This window comes from Cydia strobilella, chromosome 14 (genome assembly GCF_947568885.1).
Source record: "Cydia strobilella chromosome 14, ilCydStro3.1, whole genome shotgun sequence".
Taxonomy (NCBI): Eukaryota; Metazoa; Arthropoda; class Insecta; order Lepidoptera; family Tortricidae; genus Cydia; species Cydia strobilella.
The window spans coordinates 8,645,633-8,658,588 of record NC_086054.1 but is presented as its reverse complement, the minus strand read 5'-3'; the positions used below and the strand labels follow the sequence as shown (position 1 = coordinate 8,658,588).

Sequence of the window (12,956 nt, the reverse complement as noted above, 5' to 3'; positions counted from 1 at the left end):
TATGTATGACTTTGAATGATATGTATTGTCTTATAACTAAGGTTGATATTCTCCTATTTTATGGACATGTAACTGAATGTATAAACTTGCTGACTGGACAGTTGGAACAATGGTTTTAATTGGGACGTGTTTGTCGATGGTTGAGCATTAACGCAAAACGTCTTTATTGAAGACAATGCAGAATTAAGATATTATTTTTTGTTTATCGTCATACGTTGTGTAGAATGAACACGTTCAAGGGTGCTTCAGGGTTATTCAAACTTATTATTTTTTCTATAGGTATATTGTAGGTTTGAGGGTCATAATAGAAGTTAACAAAATAATGTCCTTCACGCCACACAGTCACGGAAATTGGAAATTGGATTGGAGCCTAGTCCTTGGCTCTAAGTTTACAAGCTTTGTAAGAAAATGCAGGTTTATCAATACAAGACGAACTTTGATTAGTTATAGGTATTACTTATAGTCTAGAATACTAATTTTGTTAGCAACCGTAGAATAAAGAAAACTATACTCATCCTCATTTTTTTGAGATTATAAATACTAGCATGAGAAAAAGACATGTAAGTACCTAGTGTCTGTATGCCCATGCCCACTGATAAGTGAGCCTTGCCAAACAGTACTTACATTGTGCAACGAGGGTGGTAAGCGAGATTTTGTAAACGAGGTCTTTCTATTAGGTCGAGGTCTAGGAATTAACGACTCGATTACAATATTTATATCCCTATATTTTTTTTTATTTAGTTTTTAATTTGTATTGTTTTAGTTTTAGCTCGTCTAGGTTTAATTAGTAATAGTTAGTTTTAAGTTTTTATTTTATGTATTTTACTTTATTAATGTGTGTTGACTAAATAAATAAAATTATTTCAAATAAAAAAAAAATTCTTACCCCCGGAGTTACACACAATGAAATTCATCACACTTGCGAAGACAAAACAAAATTTTAAGCGAAATAATTATTAAATACGGTGACATTGCAAACATTCGTCCTCCATATTGTCATTTCTTGACAGTTTATTAGGCATCGAAGGCCTGTGCCTTTGGCATTCAGCCACGGTTGAAAATTGTGTACAAATATTTTAAACGGCTATTAACTTAATCAAATTAAATATTTTTAAGCATAAGCAAAAATATTAAATTATAATTTATAAACGTCAGTATTTTAAAAGTAAAACTCCCTTATATTGACTTTAAACAAATTATTTTACTTACAACTTTCTTGGTTCGTATGAATTAGTGACATAATTTTAAAAAAAGCTTTTTTTTCATAATTCATAATTCTCACGGGAACAATATAGGCCTTTACCCTTCAGTGCACACCTGCATGAAATAGGATCTTTTTCGAGCAAGTGTGATGAAATAGTTATTTGTACTACAAGAGAGCAAAGTTTGATATTTCTTCGAGTGCTTATTTTGCTTCCCGTGCAAGCGAAAGATTCTATAATTTAGAATCTTGAGCGTAGTAAGGGACTCAAAAGCGCACGAGATGTAAACAACTTTTCTCGTGTAGTACATACAACTTTTCACCTCAGCAGTGAGAACTTATTAGACAACCTGAAAAATGTATATAATCCTTCTTCATCACTTATTCACTCATGTTTTCTTAAGACATTCAAACAATTAAGTTTAATTACCGCAATGAAACACAAAAACAAAACGAAATAAATTACAGTATAATAATATACTGCAATTTATTTCGTTTTGTTTTTGTAATATGGAAATAACGAACATCAATTGACACTTTAATCGACAACTTTTTTTTTCCAAAAAAAAAACTAAGATACGGTTCGAATTGCGGATACTTACTATTTGTCAACTATTGTTAAAAGTAGAATTAATTATTTTGCGTAAGAATCTGTGTATTTTTTAAGTTTATTATTTTGTTGTACAGAAATACGTAAAATATAGTATCTTTATCAAATTTAAAACTTTATCGTGTAAAATAAGTTATAAATAATTGTGATTATTTAAATTTAACGGGGAAAAAATAACTTTGAATATATTATAATAGTTGCTGGATTCGTCAATCTATGGGCCCAAAGTTAAAACGGCCGTTTTTGTTTTGAGTTCATACATGGCGGCCCCCTTTTTTAAATATCTAACATAAAATTTAAATAATCACAATTATTTAGTAGTGACGCTAGTAAGCACGTTGATGGGCTCCCCAGGTAGCATTTATACGCCATTATGACGTCAGCGACGTCTTTATGACGTCATTATTACGTCATTACGACGTCGCTGACGTCACTGCTACCTGGGTCTTAAGTGATGATTTTAAATGATAAGTTCATGATTTTAAAAGATAAAAACAAAAGCGTTCATTTGATGAAGATTAAAATAAAACGAATTCGTTAATGCCGGAAAGTTGGATACATCTTTATTAAAGACAACAGAAAAATCGTTTACCGAAATGAAAGCCAGTTCAAGGTGGTATAAAATAGGTAACGTATATTTACAATAAATAAAATCTTTTCTATTTCAGCTGAGACACTAAGCGTAATATATGTTTCAATATTATATCAGGTGTGCTCAGGGAGGAGTATATGGCCGGGTGGCATGGTTATATATAGATACTATATGTTAACTGGGATATGTATGGGTGGACGCTTAAGCGCTAGCGGCTTGGACGAGGGCGGATTTGAGGATGGCAGCAGCATGAGCTGGGTTTCCTCCAGAAGCGACAGCGCGGAGGAACTGGAATAAAAAAAGGTATATTAGTAGTTGTGCAACACTCACTGGGTTAGGGGTCTCCAAATTTTTTTAACAGAGGGTCAAAGCCAGCCCTGTTTCGGGCAGAATTGTACGTTATTCGGCTATTATTCCCCAACCGGATCTGGCCGGCAAGCTGTTGTTGGGAGACCCACGCTGTAGTTAATCCCATATAAGATTTGTATTGTAAATTCCCTTTACTCCAAGAGGGTGGATGTCATTAATTATGTATTAGTAGGCTATATACAATTCCTATAACTTTAGTATTTTATATGCCAAACTGCACTAAAAAATGTTCCTTTAATCGTTAAATGATAACATACGGAATACAGATGAGAGACCAAGTTATTACTCGGTTTAGAAAAAAAGGGGTCTTCTTCGCTTCATCTCTGTCACGCGATTATTGTAGAACGAACTTCGTGGCTAAATAAAATTAGAGTAACAAAAATACATAAAATCTTCGCTCTATACTATAGTATCAGGAGTAGAGAAAGAAGCGCTCCTGTAGTTTGTTAACCACTACAACTATGACCACTATATTAAGAGCTCTGTCTATGAAGAACTTTAAAAGCACTCACGTTGGCAGCTGGGGTCAGAGCGCATTTGACGACGGACACGACTTGTGGCACGGACGCGGCGGTGACGGCGGCTCCGACGTTGTTGCTGCGGCTGTTGAAGGCGCTGTAGAGACGCTTAGCGGCGCAGTACTCCTCGTTCACGAGTCTGGAGGTGACATAACAGGTGTTAGTGTTAGGTTACAGAAAAATAAGCTGAGTAGGAGGAAAAGGATAGTAAGGTCAGTTCGGCAAATGGAGCTCGCATGGCTAAGTTTTAGAGATGAAGTCCGATCATCAGAAAACGAGGGTTTACAAAAATTTACCGATGGAAAGATGGCTTTTATTGAAACGTGTATGTGAAAATTCTGTGCAAACGTACAAGTCTGAAGATGACATAGCAGGTGACAAGTCAATAAATAAAACCGGCCAAGTGCGAGTCGGACTCGCGCACGAAGGGTTCCGTACCATTACGGAAAAAAACAGCAAAAAAATCACGTTTGTTGTATGGGAGCCCCATTTAAATATTTATATTATTCTGTTTTTAGTATTTGTTGTTATAGCGGCAACAGAAATACATCATCTGTGAAAATTTCAACTGTCTAGCTATCGGTTCATGAGATACAACCTGGTGACAGACAGACAGACGGACGGACAGACGGACAGCGGAGTCTTAGTAATAGGGTCCCGTTTTTACCCTTTGGGTACGGAACCCTAAAAAGCAGAACAGAAGAAGGAAAAGGAGTTTTAGAGATTCCGATTCCGATCATCAGAAAATGATGGGTTAAGAAGATTTATGGAGAATGTTTTTGTGTAATTGTAACAATTGGTGGTTTACCTGTAAGGCCTGCGACTTCTAAACCGAAGATTGGAGACAGACCAATAAGTTTCTTGGAACTTATATTTATATGAAATATTATTATGTACCTTCGGTGAAGGAAAATTATATTGTGCGGAAACCAGACAAATTCCGACAAGGTTCATTTTCTCCTCTGAGTAAAAACGAGTGTGCGAATTGTGAAGGCGATAGAAAAGGATGGAGTATGCTGTCATGTTACTTACGGGAGAGTGTATGGGCTAGCAGCGTTAAGGACAGCATCCCAAGCTGCTTCGAATTGGTAGGCTCTGCCGCCTCCAACGCAGTTGGAGCGTGGTCCAGTCTGGAATCACATTTCAATTTAAATATGTATACAAATACGTGTGCATCAACTTTTTTTATTGTTATTTTATTCTGTCCCGTCGGCCAGCCGACAAAAGTAGCGAAATTTGTTATGGAAACAGCTTGTTTTAAATGCCATAAAACTAGGGTTTAAAAGTGACCCAGGCGACCATAACAAAAACGAAACCGGTGCCGGTGCCGATGGAAATGAAAAAAAGCGAATGTTTGCAGAACACGCCATTATAGTGCTTAGCTAAGCTGATAACGAGTGACAAGAAAAAGTTGATTCACCCTTATTAAACGGATCATTTATTTGTTGATAATTACTTACACTAGGTACAATTGCGGCTTCTCAATTTAAAATCACCAGTTCCACGAATTTCCAAGAGGTGCAAATGCTGATTTGGCCGATCTCAATACTTCTTATTTGTTAGCTTAAACAAATAAGAAGTATTGAGATCCTCTTGGAAATTTCTAATATCGCGGCTGGCTCTTCTTCTTAAAACCTTGGCAACTTATCTATATATGTGGTATCGACCATCCAAGAATTTTACTACCTAATAATCACATTGGTAGAAATTGTCCTTAAACAAGCAGGATACCTACCTGTAAGTTACCTCGACAAATAAAAACTACAACTAATCATACATGTAGTCTTACACAGAACTTACAGCGTAACGGACAGAGTTGGGGTTGTTGGCGAGTTGCACGATCAGGTCGATGCTGGTTCGCAGACGGCCGATGAAATTGCCGACGGCTAGTCTGATGGCGCCGGCGTTGCCGGAGGCGACAGCGTTGGCGAGCTGGATAGGTAAATTACGTTTTCTCAAAAATGGACGGCAAAGTCGACGTTGCCGGTTAAAAAGTAGGTCGCGAAGTGCGTTGTTTAAAAAATTAAAAAGTTAAAAACATTGCAGTCTCGATTTCGGGACTGCAATGTTGCATACAAATTCCATTATTTGTCGAGTTCCAAACTTTTTAAAAGTTGAAGTGGCCATATCAACTGCAGGCATAGGTCCATTTAACAGCCAAACAGATGATCAGTACTTATAATTATAATGTTGGTACCGCGACTATTTAGGTGTCTCAAATAGGTTGGCGTATTTTCAGCAGAAAAATACACTTCTATTTTTAATTAAAAAAATAAAACGGCGGCAAAGCAAATTTTATTACTTTTTTCTGTGAAAATATATACATAAGAACGTTGCTTCTGTAAAATATTTCTATTATATTTGTATTTATTGCGCCATTTTTGAGAAAAGTCCTATATATATATGACTCGGCTGGAAGGCTACTTGCTGGCTTCGGATTCAATTAAACGGACTCCCAAGGACGTCCGTTTAAAACGAATCCTCAGCCAGCAAGTAGCTACTTCCGAGCCTCGACAATAATGTACTATTTCTTTTATATGGTTGTGGACATCGAAATGATGAGATAGGTTTTTATAGGCAATCCGGCTTTAATCTACATATTATTATGTTTAAAAAACTCTGTGAAGTCATGAGAATCAAATAAACACGTAATTTAATTTGTGGTGCGGCTTTGGACAAGTCTTAGTAAGAGATCACCACTGTTTAGATGGTATCTATAAATCGAGATTTTTTTTGGTCATTATTAAGTAATACCTCAAACTTTTTGATGATATGTACTCTTTTCAACGGTCGATGATGAAAAAGTTCGAAATATCGGAAAGTTTAATCCGTTTCATTGCTTTATTGAAATGAGTTAGTTACTAAAACCTTTATATTTTACAACGAGTTGATAAGCTAAGTATGTAGGTATTATTTCGCAAGTGTTATTTTATTCTGATAAATTAACTGCATAGATAGTAGACTGATAATATCGATATTTCGATAAAAAGCGGTGCTCTCTCCCTTAAATATGTCAGTATAGTCGCACGCAAAAGTTCGGGCCGTAGTCATAAAAGTATTGTAAAACAAAGAATACAATAATATCGTATCATTTTATCAAAATTCGAGGACATAGGTAATTTTAATACATTGACCGAAAGACATTGACTTTCTAATGCCTTTTCTTCATAGGACGGTTCGGAATCTGCAGTAATCCTGATTGGCGCATCGTTGCAGATGCATGAATCTGCTGTCACGCCGATTCCTCATTGTTACAGGGCTAGGAAATTTAAAGCTGGATACTTACAGCCGCAGCTTCGCAAGAGTCACCAGGGTTGCCGGTGGCGAGCTCTCCGAGACCGGCGATGGTTTGGGACACGGCCAGGGCTTGGCTGGTGGCGTCTTTTTGGTTGGCGAGGTCGTTCACGATTTGTTGTATAGTCAGGATGTAGATGTTGGTATCGCCACCGTCGACGATCTCGAAGGAACGGTCGGTCAGGTAGCTAAGAAAAAACGCTAGTTAGAAAAGTGGAGTTATGTTATGATGAATGGAACAGAGGTAGCGAAAAAACTACCCAAATCTGGACAGCTAGTGTGACGCTTAGGATTGTTACCTACTTTATAATTTACGCAACAGGTATATAATTAATAAGAGCTTCACTCTGTTATGTAACTCCTACCCTTTAATTCGCAAGTAGCAGTGTAACTTTGTACACTGCTACAAATTGCAAATGGTATATAATGCTATACAATACTTTTTCTATTTGTATTTGTATTTATTTATTGCGTATGGTAATTCAGGTTACAATAGCAGGTACAATATTACATATTACAAAATACACACCACTATGGCAGTAAAATACATTATTTTAATTTATGAATTGATTGCACAGACACGGCCCAAACCCCCCGCTTTCTGAACCATCGTGAGGATTCGTCCTCTTATATAGCTTACGCGCTAATTAATATATGTAATACTAATATTCTAAGAGATGTCAAAGATGGTACCGTATTGGATATCTATTTCTTAATGCTGATCTCTTATGTACATATACCTACACACAATATACAGTCAGCTGTAGAGGTAGGTACCTGACCACCCTTGCATAAACTTTTATCATTAGTCATTTGTGTAGACAAATGTACAAGCAAACAAAAGATTTTGAAATGTTCCTTAGTTACCTGGAGACGAGTCTGCCATTGTCAGGGACTGGAGCGATCTCGTTGATTCCATATTGGGATACAGAGACTGATGGCGCGGCGAACGCGCTCTGAAATAAATACAATTTAATTTTAAGGATCAGCGTTATTATTAAAAAAATACGGTTTTTTAATAATAGGGTCAAGGGTCAGCCGCATTCGAAGGAAGCCAGTGCTGTCAAACTACACTAACTACTAACTACACACGGTAACTTGGCAGAAATTCTGAATCATAGTAACTAATAATCACTTTATTAAACGTACACAATGTCACAATTGAAAGTAATGCCCTTCAACTTTATTTTATTTGTTGTCTATTTTTTGTTTTCGCCAGATTCCGATAAAACTTATTCAATAGATAAAGTTCCTTATTCTGTAGGTACAATATGTATAAACGGAGCCGAAACGTGGACACTCACGGTAGGACTGGTCCATAAATTCAAAGTCGCTCAGCGAGCTATGCGCAGCGAGCTGTTCGCTATGAGCTATTCGTAATGAAGATTAAAGTCATCCGTCAGAAAACTAAAGTCGTCGACATAGCCCACCGGATTAGTAAGCTGAAGTGGCAGTGGGCCGGTCATATTAGCCGTAGAACCGATAACCGTTGGGGTAGACGAGTTCTCGAGTGGAGACCGCGTATCGGCAAACGTAGCGTAGGACGCCCTCAAACTAGATGGAGCGAAGGCGGCTGGCAAGAACTGGATCAGAGTAGCCGAAAATCGTGCTCAATGGCGTGCAATAGGAGAGGCCTATGTCCAGCAGTGGACGAGAGTAGGCTGATGATGTTGATGATGATATGCGCAATTTCACCGTATGTCCGTAGACTTTTAAATTTTTACTTACATATTGCAAAAAAAAATATAGAAAATTTTTATTCTTCATTTTTTCCAAAATAATTATATGAAATGAAATCGTCTGAATTAAATATTTGAAATGAATTTATCATCCTTGCGTTACACGAAAATGATACCAAACTTGACCACATAGCAAAACTTTATTTTATACCAATTTAGGGGGGGCACTCCCCTAAGTCATAATTTCGCATCAAAAATTCGATTGGCTTCCCTTCCTAAATTAATCTGCGAGTCAAAAGGAGCAACTGTGCAAAAGGAAATTCCATCATCATAATTTGCCGTAAATCGCACTTTTACGAGTATGAATACTGTGTCCAACTATTTTATAAGATCTGATTGTTACGTATTCAAGCAAATAAATATTCTATTCTATTCTATGTCGTGTGCATGTGCACCACGGACTAAAACAATTATCTATGACACAAATAAAAAACCGGCCAAGTGCGAGTCGGACTCACTCTTGAAATCACGTTTGTTGTATGGGAGCCCCCCTTAAATATTCATTTTATACTGTTTTTAGTATTTGTTGTTATAGCGGCAACAGAAATACACCATCTGTGAAAATTTCAACTGTCTAGCTATCACTGTGATAGCTAGATCACAGTTTTTTTTTTTTTTTTATGAAATAGGAGGCAAACGAGCAGACGGATCACCTGATGGTAAGCGATTATCGCCGCCCATGGACACCCGCAACACCAGAGGGGTTGTAAGTGCGTTGCCGGCCTTTAAGATGGGAGTACGCTCTTTTCTTGAAGGTTTGAAGGTCATATCGGTCCGGAAATACCGCAGGCGACAGTTCATTCCACAGTTTAGCTGTGCGAGGCAGGAAGTTTCTAGAGAAACGCACAGTTGAGGACTGCCAACCATCTAAGTGGTAAGGATGGTAATGTTGTCGCGTAGGGCGATGGCGAAAAGAAGCGGCAGGGATTAATCCGAACAATTCCTCGGAGCACTCCCCGTTATACACGCGATAGAAAATGCAGAGCGAGGCCACATCTCTACGCAGCGCCAAGGAGTCAAGCCGTTCCGAAATACGCTGGCAGTCGACAATTCGAGTCGCTCTTCGTTGGATGCGGTCCAGAGGGAGAAGCTGGGACAGTTCATGAGATACACCCTGGTGACAGACGGACAGACAGACAGACAGACGGACAGACGGACAGACAGACAGCGGAGTCTTAGTAATAGGGTCCCGTTTTTACCCTTTGGGTACGGAACCCTAAAAATCAGTCATTTAGTTTTTACGGTAGACCCTCTGTTGTCTATTGGTAACAGAATCGTTTGAAGTAAATTCTCAGGTCCCAATCTACCAATATAAACAAAGCTTCTTACTAACAATCATCTGAAAATATCGGATACCGGCTTTGCCTGTCAGGCGGGCAACAGTTTTCATAACTCACGGGGGATCTGCATATGCATGATGCCAATTACGCGTGTGGTTGTCGATCCGGATCCGGACGTATTGCAGTTGAATGAGGGTGTTTATTGCAGTATTTGCCGCATATTGGCTCTAAGTGAATGAAGTTTACAGTACAGTTTATTTGGGAAAGTTTTGCTCATTTTCTGCTCTTAGATAATTTTGTTATTGACTTATAGCAATAAAAATATTATTTATATTAATCTGTCACGAATCACGCGAGCGTTCTTAACGTCAGGAGAAACAAATAAATGAATGTATACACAATTAAGACCCATTAATTTATATTTAATTTATTTTGTAATTACGACAAAACTAAACTGGTTAAGTTCAAGTTTTTTAACCCTATTCACCGTAACGCTTTTGATTATAAATAATAAATGTACCCCGAAATGTAAAAAAAAAAAAATTAATACAAAATAAAAAGTTAAGATATAAGAAATAAATAAATAGGTTTGCGACAGGAATATCTATTTATAAGTAGGTATGTAGGTAATTTCATAGATCCATATTATGTATATATAGGTACATTTAATAATACAAAAAACCGGCCAAGTGCGAATCGGACTCGAGCACCGAGGGTTCCGTACTTTTTAATATTTGTTGTTATAGCGACAACAGAAATACATCATCTGTGAAAATTTCAACTCTCTCTGGCTATCACGGTTCCTAAGATACAGCCTGGTGACAGACAGACGGACAGATGGACAGTGGAGTCTTAGAAATAGGGCCCCGTTTTTACCCTTTGGGCACGGAACCCTAAAAACTAACATTTATTGCATAATATAGTTTCCCGTTCATATCATTATGTAAAAGGCAAAATGACTCAATTTTTCCTTCAGCCTTTCTCTACAGTGTTATAGTTACGTAACCCACAAACCCACAAAGTTGCGCAACGTTGTCACCCTAGCACCTTAAGCAAGACGTCAGCAGCAGGACACTATTTCACAGTTTCACACGCGTTCGGCGAAATCCGAAAATAGTGCTGACATTTCCACGCGCTTGTCGATATTTGGCGAGCATTATAATAGTGCGAGGTTTAAGAATTTTAGCATGGAAATGGCGCACTTTGGCACACACAGAACCTAGCTTTAGGTACCTATAGGAACCTAGCCAATTTTTATCTGGACGCGGTTTGACTTAGAATCCGTCTAAGCTAACTTTTCACTGATTTGAATAGAACAAAGTGCGAGGTTGTCATAAAAAACTTCATTATTTTCATTTTTATATTAATGATGACACTTCCACACTGTCATTGCAAATCAATGCAGAGTTAGCATGCTCCGACTCTAAGAGCGTTTTCACAATGTCCGATCCGATATAGGATGTAGGATCCTACATTCGCGCAGTCTTTAGCGGTCTCGCACACTACAACAAGACCTACACATACGCCCGCAAACGAATATTATCGGTCCGACAGCTGACGGGGGGCATGGCTAAAATTATCGGAAGCGCCCTTCCGATATCGGATTTCGGAAGGCGCTTATGAGAAAAACAGCTGCAGGTGAGTGCCATATGGCATCAAGTCCGCCTTTTATGCATTGTCTATCGTTTAGTACATATTAATGATTTATTAAATCTTTAAATAAATACAGAGAAACACATATTTCTTACATTTTACTTCCTTCCGACATCCGATATCGGATCGGACAACTTTCGAACACTGTCCAGTCGTTTATCGAAAACGCTATTCAAAACTTAAATAATGTATGGAAATTATCACTTTACTTTTCCTTCGAATCTGATATCCCATTTTAATTTGCATTATTTTTTTCCCATAATGGGCTTTTACTGCTCGCTAATTTTAGCAAGATGGAGTCAGCCAATGTAGAGGTGTGGACTTTTGACCAATGGGAGAAGAGAATTTAAAGTTCAGTTTTATCACTTTATGATCGGCGTTTGCCCAAAAACTATTGTTATCTTGTTAACATCCCTTGTTTGTTAGTAAGCTGTCAAATCAGTCAGATAATACTTTCGTGTAAGATTAAATATCAACGCTAGCTAATTTGGAATATTAAGAAAAAACCGGCCAAGTGCGAGTCGGACTCGCGTCCAAGGGTTCCGTACATTAGGTACACCATTTCAAAATGTTAGACCCAGTAGTTTCGGAGATAAGGGGGGGTTAAACAACTTATTTATTTTAAAATTACAAAAAAAAATTTGATTCTCATAACGACTCTTTCATTTGAGAAATATCACGATTAAGTTTTAGAAAGTACCATGTTTAAAATTCATTTGTTTACGTTACATGTCCGTCTTTGGATCACAAACTTACGTATGTGTACCAAATCTCAACTTAATTGGTCCAGTAGTTTCGGAGAAAATGTGTGACAGACGGAAAGACAGACAGACGCACGAGTGATCTTATAAGGGTTCCGTTTTTCCTTTTGAGGTACGGAACACTAAAAATAAAATATGAGAGACTTACCGAAGCGACGAGTAATACCAAAGCGAAAGACAGCATTTTGCTGGTCTTTTATTGACCAATCGGTATATACTATACACAATCCATACTCGCCGCCACGTCTATATATACATGCATTGATCAAACAGAAGTCCCGATGCAACTGTGTTAATAAACCCTTAAGTGCATCGTGATGGATGCAGCCTACACAACAAAAAACATATAATTTTATGCATAATCAGATAAAATTGATTTGGTCCTGTATAATTATTTTGATCGTAAATTCCCTTTCAGATGTTTTATTCAAATTTGCGCAGATTTTTAGTAAAAAAAATACATTTGTTTTAAGGCCCTGCATCGAAAAATAACAGGATCTTTGAATTATCTTTTGTGGCTAGTCCCGGAAAGAAACAGATGTGATCTTCAGATAAATGCTTCTTGACTATAGGTATAAGGGGTTTGATACTAGTCGAAACACAAGTGCTTAAAATTTTCTCGATAGAAAATAAATCCAAACTTACGTCTTAATTTTTCGTGTTTATAATTCATAATTCGTTTATTGTCTGTAGAACATGGGTATATACAATGATGGAACATAATGATATGGAATCACCATGGTCTTGCCATTAGGCGTACAAACAGTCAAACTATTAACTACATAGCTTTAGCTTCATGCAACTAGAAAACATATTTTTATCCAGCATAATCCACCTTAAAGTAAAGGTTTTCATTTCGTCTTAAGTCTCATTGAACTAAATATTAACTTATTACCTCTTATACCGACGGATTTCTTGTCATTTTTGATTTTATGAATT

General features: G+C 37.4%; 1 protein-coding gene and 1 long non-coding RNA gene across 2 annotated transcripts in view; both read right to left on the bottom strand.

Annotated features, from left to right (window-relative positions):
- The window catches only part of LOC134747137 (uncharacterized), a 46,651-nt gene that overhangs the window by 19,634 nt on the left and 14,061 nt on the right, over window positions 1-12,956 (bottom strand). The gene's annotated exons all lie outside the window — the stretch shown is intronic.
- LOC134747123 (fibroin light chain-like) lies at window positions 2,353-12,243 on the bottom strand. Its single transcript, XM_063681702.1, has 7 exons — window positions 12,166-12,243; window positions 7,452-7,540; window positions 6,577-6,772; window positions 5,091-5,222; window positions 4,323-4,420; window positions 3,285-3,429; window positions 2,353-2,691 (listed from the first exon to the last, which is right to left on the bottom strand). Exons 1-7 carry the CDS (start codon window positions 12,199-12,201, stop codon window positions 2,605-2,607), a joined length of 783 nt encoding a protein of 260 aa, XP_063537772.1. The 5' UTR covers window positions 12,202-12,243; the 3' UTR covers window positions 2,353-2,604.